General features: G+C 46.2%; 1 protein-coding gene across 3 annotated transcripts in view; it reads right to left on the bottom strand.

The window, feature by feature from the left end:
- Positions 1-15240, bottom strand: part of Ptch1 (patched 1) — a 65098-nt gene that overhangs the window by 16298 nt on the left and 33560 nt on the right. For all 3 annotated transcript variants that reach the window (XM_055597930.1, XM_055597928.1, XM_055597929.1), the window contains exons 10-16: positions 14837-14992; positions 13938-14036; positions 13366-13491; positions 7585-7703; positions 6748-7150; positions 6047-6356; positions 953-1095 (exon numbers count right to left, since the gene is read on the bottom strand). In XM_055597930.1, the coding sequence (XP_055453905.1) occupies positions 953-1095; positions 6047-6356; positions 6748-7150; positions 7585-7703; positions 13366-13491; positions 13938-14036; positions 14837-14992 (1356 nt within the window). The remainder of the gene's footprint in view (positions 1-952; positions 1096-6046; positions 6357-6747; positions 7151-7584; positions 7704-13365; positions 13492-13937; positions 14037-14836; positions 14993-15240) is intronic.

The following is a 15240-nucleotide window of genomic DNA, read 5'->3' as shown; positions in this document are numbered from 1 at the left end:
CAGGCTGCTCTGCCATGCCCTTGTCAGCCTTGACAGCCCATTGCATGCCACTATATAGACCAAAGTTCACACTCTACATGACTCTAAAAATTAACTTTGTAAGTCTGTCACCTTTAATGCCAGTAAAAAGGAGAAGACAATACACACAGAGCTGCCCAGAAGATCATTAACATAATGTTTCTGCCTGAAGACACAAAAAGGAAACTATCAGGAGCAAAGAGACCTAGGCTCACCCAAAATCCAGGGTGCAAACATACCACTGAACATGCCTGAGGGAGCCAAAAGGGTATGCTAGAGCCCAAGTGCTTCAAACACAGAACGCTATCAAAAAGAACATCTCTCATTTATACTGAGGAGTGAGCAGCATGTGTGTACACACATGAACCCGTACATGCTTCTCTTTGCTATACTCAGGACACAAGCTGCCTGTACTCAGCATCTACTGTTAGGGCCAAGAGAACCCCACAAAGCATTAAATAAAAATACATCCTCCTACAGTTCTAGTGACCTCTTTGATCTTCTTAAGCCATCCACCTATCCACCCTCTGTTCAAATGACTAACAAATCCACCACTCCATGTCTGAATACAACCGAGACAACTATACTGATACACATTTCAGTATTAAACTCTGAAAGCCCAGAATGAGTTGGTTCTTCCCACCACTGGGAAAAACCTGAACTTTCAACACTGTATTTTGCTCACTGCTACTATGATAGAAGCCAACACCTGCCCCCTCAACTTGACAGGCAGGGAAAGGGAAGCTTTCTGGTTGGCTTGAGGACACATCAGGTAGACGATTGGATAAGAAGGCTCAGGGCCAGCCCAAGCCTCTTCCTACCATCTCCTATCCCTTCAGGTTCTAACGGAACACAAGCTGGGATGACACACTGCCATAGGTCAGCTGCCTAGAAGGTGCTGTTTGTTGACAGTGCCCGGGGAACAGTGGCTCACCTGACTAATGTCGATGGGCTTGTCTCGGCTGCCAGTCTGTACCAGGAGTTTGTAGGCAAGGACCCCGTCATCCGATCCATTTTTGTAATTGTTTGGCATGATCCTCCCAGTTTCCCAGTCACTGTCAAATGCATCCTGAAGCCCTGTTAACAGCAAACATGTGCAGCACATTAAAACCTGGACTGAGAGCGCTTGTCCGAGGGCCTCTGCTGAGGCTGGTGGGCAGGGCAGGGGACTTGTCTGTAGCTTTCTCTCACTTAAGGGAGGACTGCGTACTGTTCATGAATGAACTTCGGTGCCAATCAATTGCTGCTCAGGAACAAAAGTCCAAGAGCTGGAGAGATGGCTCAGACCACTTGCAGTTCTTCCAGAGGATCTAAGTTCTGACCCTAGAAGCCACTCTGGAGAGCACACAACCGACTATAACTCCAACTCCAGAGGTGACGCCCTCTTCTGGCCTCTATAGGTTCATACATGCACACAATTAAGAACAATTTTTTTTTTTTTAAGAAAACATGAAAAGAAAGGGGAGGGGTGCATGGTAGCACATGTTTTTAATTGCAGAGGCGTGCAGATCTGTGAGTTCCAGGACAGCCAGAGCTCCACAGAGAAACCCTGCCAAAAGAAAAAGGAAGGAAGGAAGGAAGGAAGGAAGGAAGGAAGGAAGGAAGGAAGGAAGGAAGGAAGAAGGAAAGAAAGGCCTCACTATGTATCCCAGCTTGGCCTACATCTTGACTTCACTATGTAGATCAGGCTAGCCTAGAACTAACAAATCCACCTGACTCTGCCTCCTAAGTGCTGGGCTGGCTCAACGCTCATCCCCCATGACTATTCCAGCAAGAGGAAGCAAGGGGGAGAAGAAAGACACACATCACATTCACATTAACCATTTCATGCTACAGAGGGAGTGATGTCAGGATTTCCTCATTAGGACCAGAGATTCTACCCAGCATAGTAAAATCACATTTGTGTCCCCAACTTCCAACAGCAGCTCAGTTGCCCCAGGAGCTGGGGTGAGGGAACACTCTGTCAATCTGATCCATCTGTTGGACTTAGGCAGCTCATACAAGCTGTGGGATCCCACCGCCAAGTCGTGTAAAGATCACAGCCAATACTTATTCACTCTCCTCTGTTCTCTTCCTCTCTGCCACCCTTCCCTCCACATGGAGGGGGGTAACGAGGAGAGGGAAATACCTCACAGGGCAAATTTGGATCTGTTGGAGAACAGGAAGCCACAGGCCAATACAAGGAGGCTCTGTGAGAACAGATGACAAACCACAAGCCCTGGGAGGTGGAAAGAAAGAGCCTTATGGGCTTGGGGGATGGGTGAGCCCACCAGCTCACCACACACAGCTGGGCTTGGCTGCTGTAATCAAAACCATCATTATGGACCTGACAGTTTGGCTACAGCTGTAAAGAGGTAAGCATGTTGGAAGAGAAAACAGGGTCCCAGTGCCCCAGACTTAGGGGCTCAGCACTGCCCCAACACCCCCAGCAGCCCTGCTTACCAGTCACCTCCCAAGTAGACCCCCAAGTCCCAGCTGTTCAGGAGACTCCTGTGTTAGACACTGCTACTCAGAGAGCTGCTTTTCACATAATTTCAGGATGGGGGTGGAGAGACTTCAAAAACTAAAACAAACTAAAATACTCACTCAGCGAGGTGTTTGGGGACCTGGAGTGGTAAGAGATGGGGCAGCCCCATAAAACAAAAGCCTCCCTCCAACACTGTTATGCTGTGGGCATTATTTTTAGGAAGTAGGCTGGGCCACCCTTGCGCCCTGTTCTGGACTGGAGGAATCAGTAAGGTGGACCACTACGGTGGCATCTTGGTCTCCGACTCTTTCACAGCAAGGTCTGCACATAGGCAGCAACTTCGCAGATGTTACTTTATTACCCCAAACCCTTCCCAACCCCCACTCTGGAAAAACAAACAAACAAACAAACAAACAAACAGAGGAGGACAACTGCTCCCCAACCCCGTACAAGAGGCATGGTCTGTTTTCTAAGCCAGGAGAGAAGGAAGCTTTTATTACTCCAGACTTGTGTGGTCCTCTTGGCTCAGTGCTCATGTCCTACTCCAGGCAATCCACCATAAGCCCTCGGTCAGTTCTAATGCTTACCTCCTGAGAGAGCAATTAGCATTATCATTCCCACTTTTTAGATGAGAGAATTGAGGCCTGGAAAGGTGAGAGTCAGAGCTGAGCCTTGAACCCAGGCAGCCCAAAGCCAGACATCAAGTGTGTTATTTACTGTAGAAACCCACTCTGAGTACTGTGTGCTGTCCAGAAGTGATTGCAAACGCATGGAAAATAGCAGTACCTTAGCCCAAGTACCATGAGCCACACCAGTGGCACCTGGTGTCAAAGCAGGTAACAACAACAACAAAATGCATTTGCAAAGGTCTATTTACAAAGAGACACCTGCACTACCTACGGAGGCCAGGGAAGATTAGATTTGCACGGTCTGCCTTGCTGCCAGTGCTGGCTCCGATGTGCTCTGCAGCTACTGACTTTATGATTAGTAAAGTTCTTTCACGACTAGTTCAATATTTTCTAACCACTGAAAATCTCAACTACCATGGGCTGGACACCGAACACTTGCCCCTTGGCTGACACTTACATTCCAACAGTTTACAGCAAAGCCTTACATTTCAGCTGCAGTTCTCTCACTAGAAACATTTTACACAGAAAATTATTTCTGAGTCTAGGCTGAAGGAATTACCCAAATATACAAGCCCCAAGAAATGAAATGATAATGGATTACAAATGAATGCCATCTGTACACAACGCAGCTGGAGGCAGAGTGTTGCCCTGGGTTCTACCCCAGGCCTGACTTTCAAAGTGGCATGAGATAATCCCTGTGTTAGCCATTAAATATTTTTGGGGAGTGCAAAAACAAAGCAGCTATTGAAGTGTTGACAAAGACCAGTGAGACAGCATAGTTTAATGGACTTCAACACTACATACAAGTATCTGGAAGAAATGGTAATTTGAGAAGAGCTGCTTCCTCCTGAGCAACCATCCATCCACTCAGTAGGTCTAAAACACCCTCAGCGGCCAGGAGCCCAGTGTGCACAATGCAGTGTGGGGGGCCCCTACGGCATTACAGCCCCAGGGCTGCATTGTGCTCTGCCATCTTAGCGTGCAGATGCAGATGCTGTTTGCTTAGCAACGGAAGCATATCTGAAATATACAGATGTCTTTCTACACATGTGAACGTTTGGGGTCTTACAAGGAGTGAGACTATAGACTAGCACTGTCTTAAGAAGGATGGCCTTCAAACTGCCTAGAGCCAGGGTTTGCAGCACCCTTCCCAGCCTTGGCCTACTTCATCCAAGGGAAGACACCGGACAGAATACCCTCCTCCACTAAGCACAGCACTTCTTTGTCATTTGTGGCAAATTATTTGCATGTCTTTGGTCAATGCTGGGGGTGGTGGGGTGGGGGTAAAAAGCAGAGACTCTCAACTGCTTGTCTCTGTTAATTCACTACTTGAAAAACAATGCCTTAAGGACCAAGTGCAAGGAAATAATATGCTGAGTGAATTCAAGCTCATCTCCTGAGTTTCCAGGGCTGCAATAAAGTGATGCTTCCTCCACTGTCCCCCAAAGTTGGACCTGGCACAGGTGTGTGAGCAAACTCTAGTCACTGCTCAACACCATTCCTGTCAAACCAAGTTGTTCATCATCTAATGCAGACTCAAACGGAAACTGGCTGCCTGATCTTTACATAAGAGTACTGACTTAAATATGTGTTTAAGCAAGCCTAATTAAGGGGAAATTAAGACAGCCACAAATGCTGGAGTTGTAATTATTTATTTGGGCACTCCAATAAAAGCAAATTTGCTTGAATTGTGTGGATAATGGTCCTGATTGTTCTACTGTGCTTTGAGTATGTCAACATGAACAGACGTTCTGGGAACCACTGAATGCATTTATAGTCAGTCAGTTTACAGTTATAAGCAAATTCAGACCGTCTTGTATTTTTCTCCAGCTAAATGATATTTCCTAGAGACATGTCTAACAGGGTAAAGATCACCAAACCTGATGAATTTTTGATCCCTAGGACCCATAAGGTGAAAGGACGAAAGCTGTCTTCTGGCCTCAATATTCATTCACACTATCCTATCTAGAGATACCTCACACACAAAATCAATAGATAAAATGGAGAGGGTGGGAGAGAGAGAAGGAGAAAGAGGGAGAAAGGAAAAGAGTGAGAGGGGGTCAGGATTTGCCCCTTTCTGAAACAGCAGGATGTGGCTAAGCATTTGTAAGTTCATCACCAAATGGAAGAATGGTCACCTGAAGCTCTTTGAGAGACAATGGTGTGTATGGGTAATTTGAAGGGTGAAGCATACACACCATTTTAGTGTTGGATGTTGACACAAGAAAAGGCTTGGGTGGAAGCGAGCAATCGCTAAACCTTCCACTCAAATTTGCTATGAACCCTAAGTATATGCATGAAAATTAAAAAGAAGGTCAAAATGCAATGGGTGACCCCAAATCCACTGTTAACAGTAGGCTGTAATTTAGCAGACAGTTCAGAAATCCACTAAATACTCAAATTTCCCTTGGCCACCAGCTACCATTCCAAAGGAAAATGGGAACAGAAGCATCCAGGCTCCCTATTTTCAAATTCAAATGTCTTTTCCCAATGTATGCTCATAAATGAGTTACTAGAAGACTTGCTCGGATGGTCTCAAGTTTTTAAAGACAGAGCTGGGAGGCTGCCAGAGAAGTGGCCTTTATGTAAGGGAGACTGGAGAGGCGCCGGCAGTTACAAGCACTTGTTGCTCTTGCAGAGAACCTGGGCTTGGTTTCCAGCACCCACGTGTTGGTTCACAACCACCCACAACTCTAGTTCCAGCGGATGTGATGCCCTCTTCTGACCTCAGGCACCAAGCGTGTACGTGAGGTACACACACATGCATAGATACATGTACACAAGCAAGCAGGAAAAACACACATGCACATAAAATAGGCGTCTTAAAAATTACGAAACATGTTGTTCCATTTTGATGCAACCCTTTCATATGGTGGACAGAAGGATCACAGCAGGTGAGAGTGAAGAGTGACAGGACTGTCCACAGCCCTACCTTGGAGCCAGTCTCTGAAGTAGTGCAGCCACATTTGGGGAAGTTGCTTGTTCTCCTCCAGCATGACATACTTCACATTGCTGAAACTCTTATGAAGGTCGTAAAGTAGGTGTTGGATATTTGGGTAGTCTGCTTTCTGGGTGACTATATACATATTGTAGAAAGAAAAATATTTGAACTGTGCAGCTATGAAGTCATATTCTCTGGTTTCCCGGGGGACAATGTCCGTGAGGTCCAGCCCGTCTCTCACTCGGGTGGTCCCGTAAAGGCTGACCCCCAGCAAGACCAGGAAAAGGAGGATTACCACAGCCTGTAAGAGAGAGAGAGGGGGGTAGTGGGTGAGACCCAGAAGAACATTCTTCCCAGGCTAGTACCAACTGCTTTCTTTACTCCTTTTTACATAACAGCCCAGACTTAGCATGGGAAGTTAGGTGGTCAGTCTCCCAGAGAACATAACGCCATGCTAAATCATCTTTTAAAGTAATCTCACAACAAAGAAAAATGTTTATACAGAGAGGAGCTCATTTATATTGGTGTTATTATCTGCTATTCAGAGCCTCCCCCTGTAGGAACACACTCATGAAAGTAGGCCTGAGCTTTGCAATCTGACTCTTGTGAGCCTGTCCTGTCACACACATGCACGCAGTCCAAAGTGTGCCATGGTTCTTCAAGGCAGGAAGTCACACTTAGTGGTAGGTTACCTTGGCTTTGGGTCTCAAGAGGAAAGGCGCATAATGCTTCTCAGCAAATGAGGAGAGTGTCCACTTGGTGCAGGGAGGCTCAAGGCAGTGGAGGCTGGAGTCCGAGAACTGGGAAAGCAGGTCCCGGGTGGAGCTGGTGCTCTCAGGGCTCTGGCAGCTGAGAGTGTCCTGGGTGACGGTGACCGGCTGGACAGAGATCTCAGAGCGCGGCTCAGCAGTGGTGTAGTACACGTGTGTGTGAGGGTCGTACTCTGTGCGAAGCTGGACAGTGGACTGCATGGTGATGTGTGTTTCGTGGGCAAAGCTATGACTGCTGTAGGGGGGTGGGGGGCTGTAACGGGTGTTACTGTGAGGCTCTGTGTAGGCCTGTGGCTCGACCTGAATCACCCTGCTGACACAGGGGCTGAAAGACAAAAGATAAACACGCTATAGTGTGTGGCCATGACGGGAGAACGCAATTTCCTCTCTGCGGAAGACTGATGCCACCCACTGACATCACTAACAAAACCCATCACCCTGAATGTGTTCTAAACAGGTGGTTTTCAGTACTTCTCTGCTCCAAAGAACTACCAAACAGTCTACTGATGAACATAAACACAGGTTCGTGATGGGGGAATAAAAGACAACATGCAGGAGAATCCCTAGGAGAGGGTTTGGGGCATATTCAGGTGGGGAGGGGAAGGCGGGGAGCTCATCTCTAAAACCTTCCCTGGCCCACCATTGGAGCCAAACCTTTTTGGCTCCATTCCCTTCTGAAGAAGCCCACAGACTAGATGAGTTATCTAAATAGTCTTTCTACGTAACCAACCAATATAGGCCCAGTGCCTGAAAATGTACCTTGTGAAACAGCAGAAAATGTCCAATCTTCTGTCCTCACGTCTGTATAAATCCATGCTGAGAATTGCAGGGAAAATGAGCAGCACCATGGCAAAATTGAATACCACAACCACAGCAGCCTGAAGCAGAAAAATTGAAGTCATCAACATACTTTAGTTAGCATGTGGCTTTATAAGCAAAGATCATTTTTTTAAAAACTGATTTTGTGTGAGAGTGTCTGCCTCATGAAATATGTGCTTCATGAGCACACAATGCTCAGAGAGGCCAGAAGAGGATGTTGGATTCCTGGATCACAAGTGATTGTGAGCAGATATGTGGGTATTGGGAACAGAGCCTGGGTCCTTTGGAAGAGCAGACAGTGCTCTTAACCACTGGGCCATTTCTCCACCACCCCAAACAAAAATACCCTGGACAATATTATCTTGCCACCCTACTGCTCCCTAATGAAGCACCGCTGGCAACATGGGGTGTCTGTCTTCTTTCCCCCCATTAAGAGGCTGTGTGTGACTGAAATGGAAGAACCCCAAAAATTACACAGGTTGGAGTGAAACCAGTACGGACTTACTAACCTAACCAAATCACCTCTACAAAGCTAGGCAGAGAAAGGACTTGAGATGTTTTACAAAAAGAAACACTTTTCTGCGAGAACATTTCTAAGAGATCCCACAACCCTGATTAATAATACATAATAATGTTAAAATGGATCAAGTCTATCACAGTGTCACCTTTAAAACAGGAAATAAAATTTCACACATGTCCCCCGAGGTTTTTAATAGGCACATTCCAAATTGCCCCAGGAGCAGCTTGTGAGGTATGTTACTGAGTAACAGCCAAGGTCAAGGAGAGTTAAGCAGAAAGAAATTCCAGCGTGTGATTATAGTCTGTAGAATAAATAAGTACGGATTCAAAAGCCACTCCATAACCTAGAATAAACACTGGGCAAATCTCCCACTGACCTAGTAAAAATTGCAAAATTGGGCTGTTATTGGGCAAAGCTGACAAGACATCCATGGGCGACCCTGTTCTGAGAAGTGGACAAGAAGCAAAGAAGAAAAATGGAAGGAGCATGCTAAATATAAATAGCCAAGAAATAATCAGAAATTCATTTAACAAGTAACACCTCTTAGTAGAGCTTTCAAAAGACAGCTTCTCAAACCTCAAAACAGAGAGATGGATTGGGGTGAGGAAAGAAGCCTAGCCATCACTGGTACCAAAAGTTAAAAACCAAGACACACTTCACAAAGGGCTTTTTGAAGGGAGTGTGGGTTTATGCTCTAGGTGAAACAGCAAGCCAGGAAAGAGGCCCTTCTACAAAGCCATAAGATAGCCAAGTCTTCTATATCAAGCCAACTCCTTTCCTGAGCTAACTGTAAAAGGATCTCAACAATTGGCACAGAACAGGTTAGGTACAACTCAAACAAATGTGCAGGGCTCTGAAGATGTATGAAGAAGCACATGTGTGATGAGCTCTTGCCACAACTGACTGGAAATACTAATCTAGGACACATACCTCCTTCTCTTTACAGATTAGCATTGTGCTTGGTGCTGGAGAATCAAAGAGCCCTCAGAAACAAACAAATTACACCCCAGGCTGAGATATACAATTTTAAAAACAGGTTCCCAAGCAGCTCAGAGTGAGACTGTCTGGTCCAAAATAAAAATGCTTCCTGGGAAGGGTTTAAGGATGAAAACAGGGCCCAGGAGGAACAGGGAAGAGACAAGATGCATGGCTGGAAGACAGACAGGAGAGGCTCCTGACTCAAGCTACTCAGTCCTGTGACCCTGTCAGTAGGCACCAACCTCATTCTCACAGTAACCAGGATGTGAACAGTTTGCCTCAGAACCATTACTTAAAAAGCTTGAGGCTTCCCAGTCAATTAGATTCAAACGAAGCAGGTTAGAAGCTCTTGTTGGGGCTGGTGACTTACTTGAAATGGCATACTCCTGCTAGGTGTGAACTGTTGCCCAATTAGATAGGAGGAGTGCTGGGAAGAAAAAGAGTAAGACTCAAAGCCGGGTGGGTGGTAGTGGTGAAAGCCTGGAGGGCATGGGCAGGTGGATCTCAAAAGAGTTTGAGTCCAACCTGGTCTACTAACTGAGTCCAAGAGAGTCAGGGCTACTCAGAGAAACCCTGCCTCAAAATAATAAATAAATAAATTAATTAATTAATTAAGTAATTAAAATAAATAAATAAATAAATAAAATAAAATAAAATAAAATAAAATAAAATAAAATAAAATCAAGCCAAGCCAAACCAAAACAGACTCAAGGAGATTTTCCATGAAAAAAGTCATGCTTGGGGCTGAATCCTCTAAGCTTTTTAATTCCATCCACAGTTCAGGTGTGGGATATAACCTAGGCATCCTTGGAGAGCAGAGACTCCCAAGCTCTAAGCCCCACAAGGACACAGGCACCACAGCAACACTAGCTTTCTACAGGGGCTCATAAAAAAGTCTGACCAGGTAGCTGTCCTTGCTCATTCAGACAGAAATGAAGGGTTGCGAGAAACCCACAGCAACATCCCCTCTAACCTATTTCTGATGATATGCTACACATTTAGGAGGAATCCTTTGCTGCCAAAAAAATGAATGTTGATATCTCAACACTGTCAAAATCTTAAAAGCAACTAGCAACGATTTCTCAAGTAAGACAGACAGTCTCTGCAAAAGGAGAGGAAACTTTAAGCAACAACAAAAAGAAATTCCAGGTAAGTCAGGGAATCTGGTGGGAATGACCTTGGCTGTGGACTGCTCACAGTTAATTGCCTAGAAAAGCTGTCCACATCATCTACTGACACATCTATGGGAGAACCTGAGCCCAAACCCTTTTACTGGGTAAGGGTGTATGTAGTTCTGTAGAGTACTTGTTTATGGGGTCCTGTGTTCAAACAGCACTGCCACAAACAAAAAAAAAAGTGTGTGTGTGTGTTGTGGGGGAGGGGGGTGTGACTCGTAGACAAGAGCAGTCACTCTAAAAACCTGAAGACTTGAGTTTACATTCTGTTGTGTAACAGTTTCCTCCAAGACTGAAACATTCTATCCTGAAGGAAGAAGCTCTCTAAACAGAAAGGTAAGCAACTCAAAACAGCTTCAGAAAGGAAGTCCCTGAAATTGACCAGATTAACTAGGTCCCCTCCCTACGAGAGTAAGCAGAGCCAGGCTGCATAGAAGTCTCTTGAGATCAGCCTAACTGCCTGGAAGGAGCAGAAACCAGCAGAGCTGTCTGGAAGAGGCACCTGGAAAGGACACCTTTAACCAGTTGAGCTGCCTGAAGGCTGTGCAGTGTGCTCTAGAGTTCTACCTATGTGAGCGGTGTCATTCATCCTGGGGTGGGGCTTTGGTGATGCCGCTGTCCTCGAGTCATTTCTGTTCCTTTCAGTAACCTCTCACCCATACTCCCATAAGTAACCCCAATAACAATCACTGGTTCACCAACTAGGCTTTGCTGGTACCATACTTGTCATGGGTTCAATGTGTGGTTTGAGTGGATGTGTGTGTTCCATCTTCCCAGAAAAAGTTTTATCACACAACCAATTCCCAGCATTCACATAAAGAAGTTGAACACTGTACACTGTTTCTGCTTCCCAGACTTGTCATACCAGCATTGGGCTAGAGACAAGAAGCTCCCAGGAGCTCACTGGCCAGCCAGCCCAGGTGGCTGAAAAGCTTCTGGTTCAGTGAGAGAATCATTCTCAAGTCAGAAAGCAATAGGGAAAACACCTGATGTCCTGCTTTGGCATTTGTACATGTGCATACACACACAGAGAGAGACAGCGACAGAGAGAGACAGAGACAGAATAACATTTAAAAAGCAAACCTTTATCATTGGAATGAGTGAATGAGAAAGGGTCTTGTTCTGAGGGTTTTCACTGAGGAGCTGAGCACAGTGAAGGCCGAACTGGAGACCAAAGATATTTAAGTGTGGGAACCCTATTATTTAAGTCAGGGAAAAAAAAATCTGCCAAGTTTCACAAAGAAAAATCCAAATGCTACACTGTTTCATTACGGCACAGAACCTCTGTGTCTCTCTCTGGATGCCCTTCGTGGCTACAGATGACAGACACACAAAACACAAAGTACTTATTTTGTCCCTGTAAGGTGCTTACCTTGGGAGAACTTAGCGTACTGGATTTTCTAAAAGGCTATCCTCAGGGAAAACTCACGTAGCTTTCAGAGACCACAGCGTGGGATATCATTAAGGGAGGAGGGTTTGCCTTGATGAACCATCAGTACTGAGAGGAGAGGAGAGCAGAGAATGAGGGACAGAAAAGGAATGTGCAGGCTGACAGAGCAGAGCAGGGAGCGCACAGCGAGGGGGATAGGCAGTGGAAAGGACAGCATGAGCAGAAATTCCCAGTAAAGACTCCAGCACATCACCATTCTAGAGTCAGCTGCACACGAACAAGAACAACTGTAGACACAAGAAGAGTGTGCAGCAGATACACGCCTGTGCCAAACAATCTCTAAGATGTCAGCAGCACCACCAAGGCCATGGGCATCTTTCTCCCTCATTTTTACTATTACAAAGCACTAGCCTACTTTCATTTTCTTGGGTCTCTGTCCAGTTTCAGATTTGACTTCTTAACCCATGGCTATCTCCATAGACGTTTATAACAACAAGGCTTCCTGGTACTGGCTTGTTTGGTTGGTTTTCCCAAAGGAGTTGGTGCTTGTGACTGACAGACACTCTTCTCACAGTCCCATATCTTTCACTAAATGTTAAGGAGGCCTGGTGCCTCACCCACAGTGGGGCCTCAATCGGTAGGGAGATGAAGCTCAAACACCTAAGGGATTGCTTCTACTCAGGTGACAAATGAGTATTTAAGAGCATAAATAGGAATACAATGAATCATTTGTCACCTTCTCTTCCCTAGACATGCTCCTCAGCACCTGTTGACGAGTGGACAGCATCAAGAACTACAAACATAACAACACTTTCCCTCAAGTACATAAAAGTGGTTTCCTTCAGGAGGCTGGCTATCCCATGAGTTGTATACCCTAGTCTAAGAAAAAGGGAGACAAATGCTCGCTTCAGTTGAAGCTTTAAAACTTGAAATCAATTCAAAAACTTCTACCATGTCATGAGCTACCCAAGAGCCTGCTTCCTCTGCTGCACTGACCACTTCAGCCTTCCTGTAACTACTAAGTAGGTTTGGCCCATAGCTGCTCCATTCACAGCCAGCAAGACTGAGATTGAGAAGACCTACCTAGCCGGGATGGACTGGGCAGTGTAATAAGGCCAGGAACACACAGCCTCTGCACAGTGAGTGGCAGGCACTCTTAAGCTGAGAAGGAAGTAAGGAACCAAAGAGTACAGGAGAGAATGAGGAGGCCAACGAAGGAAAAGGACCCCGAGAGATGGTCCTATAGGATGTAGCCGAGTAGCTCCCACATCCTCATACAGTGCGAATGTGTGTGAGTTGCTGCCTGGCCCAGGGTTCAGACAACCCTATCTGCATACTCCAGTACAGTCTCCCATGGCCTTGAGGTGGGGCTGGAGCTGCTTAGGGAAGGTAGGTATGGGTGACTGGAAGGGGAGTATTCTAGAAGTAGGGGCCAGCCAAGCAGGACTTCCAGGAGTGTCCCTGGGCCCACTGACCTAAACTACACAGTACAATTTGACAAGGTAACATCCCCTAGATCTGAAGGCCTAGAGCCTTGGCACCTACCTACCAGCACCAAGACTCAAATACTGCTGCCATGCACTTGATTTGTAATTGAAGCAGAGCATAGATGCTAAACAGCCAAGCCACAGGGATCTGCCCTCTCACTGTAAACTCACCTGGAGGGAGAAGGCGCGCAGCGCAGGAATAGGGATTAACGCAGCCATGAAGAAGGCAGTGACATTGCTGATGGAGGTGAGGGCCACGCTGGCTCCTGTGCGCTTGAGGCACTCCCCGGTCCTGTCCTGAGGATGACACACACAGTGCTGAGGACTGCAGCCTGTACCGGCCACCCCTTAAAGCACACTGTGGCCAGTTTCCAATACTGGTTATACAAAGTCTAAGGAACAGAGACAGGCCACAAGCACCGGACCCCAACACCAGGTCCTGCTGGTTTCTCAAGTTCATGTGTTCCTCATGTTTACCATCACCCAAGTCAGAAAGCTGAAGATGATGACTTAAATACAAATTCAGAGCCAATGAAAAGCACAGAAGCCAATGTGGGCTTTGGGAAAGGGCAGCAACAAACAGGGAGCATGAAGGACTGTGCTAAGATGCCTACACAGGCACCTTAAATGCCTACGTCTCACAGTAACACGTCATCTGGTGGGAAAAAAACTACAGGAGAAACACTGATAAAGGGAGTTGGGTTTGGATGTCCCCCAAACTTCCTTCTTTTCCCTGCTGTTACCTCAAATGGAATCCTTTTATTCTGTCCTGTTTCACTGAACGCATGTGCCAGGAGGAAGACGTCATCCACACCAACACCAAGAGCAAGAAATGGCAAAACCTACAGCAGGCAAACATAGGCAATGACAACATTAGCCAGGTAAGATCTCAAAGGGGAGTGCCTTGCAGGTGACAAGTGGGGGCTTATGCCAATTCAGTGGAGAATTTACTTATCCAATAGTTTGCATCCCCAAAATCTTTTGGTTATGACTGAGAGAGGTTCTCACGAGATTCTATTTCTAAGGTTCAGGTACAAGAACTTGTTTTAGAATTGAAAATAAACAGCCAGCTAACTTATACCTAAAGCTCTAGTCCCTTGTAACCCCTGGACCAGTGTCAGTGAGAAGCTGTAAGATTGTGCCTTTTTGCAGACTGGTCCCAGCCACCTTTGTTTTCAAAGATTTTAATGCCTGCTGGAGCTTGGGAATCAGGGTCTGAGTAAATGACAAAAACTATTCTAAGTGAATGTCTACCTACTAAGAATCTCTGCAGACTAAAAAAAGAAGTATTAATGTGTGTTTGAATATATGCACATGATGTGTGTGTGGACATGTGTGTCACAGTAGAAAGGTCAGAGGGCAATTCTGTAGAGTTCATTCTCTCTTTCCACCTCTACGGAGAGCCTCTAGACATTGAACTCAGGTCACCAGGTTTACATGGCAAGTGCCTTTAGCCACTGATCCATTTCACTGGCCCTTCATGCTTTTAACCCACAGACCAGATTGGCTCCGAGAGCCAGCCCTCCCCTCCCCCTCATAGAAAAAGCTTTAGAGACTCTTCAGATGAGACAGACACACAGGGTGCCGGCAGGCTGGTAAAGGTGTCAGTCAGGGGGACAGCAATGAATGGCCTCTGTGGTACCTGAGTTGTCGCAGCATTAAAGGAAATCCCGATCAAGGAGCAGAGGCCCAATCCTGCAGCCACTGACAGTGCAACCAACAGGACACCAGCCAACCCTACAGCACCCTGGGACTTGGAGCAGTCCCAGCGCAGCATGGTTAAACAGGCATAGGCAAGCTGTAAGCAGAAAAATTGGGGAAGGGGGGAAAAGGGGGACCAGAGAGAGAAGGTAGGGGAAGACACAAAACAAGAGCCAAATATCAGAATGTGCAATGATTCTAATGTTTCCCCCACCCATCGCCCCACATCCAAAGGCAGAACCCACTTAATTCCAACAACACTAAATTCTTTACTCTAGGAGCACCACACAGCAGCATGAGGGCTGCCTCTGACGGCCTCACAAGGCTGAGCTGTCTCTGTGTTGG

Source organism: Psammomys obesus, unplaced genomic scaffold (assembly GCF_907164565.1).
Source record: "Psammomys obesus unplaced genomic scaffold, mPsaObe1.curated_primary_1811, whole genome shotgun sequence".
In the NCBI taxonomy this organism is placed as follows: Eukaryota; Metazoa; Chordata; class Mammalia; order Rodentia; family Muridae; genus Psammomys; species Psammomys obesus.
This window is presented reverse-complemented; position numbering and strand designations above follow the sequence as displayed.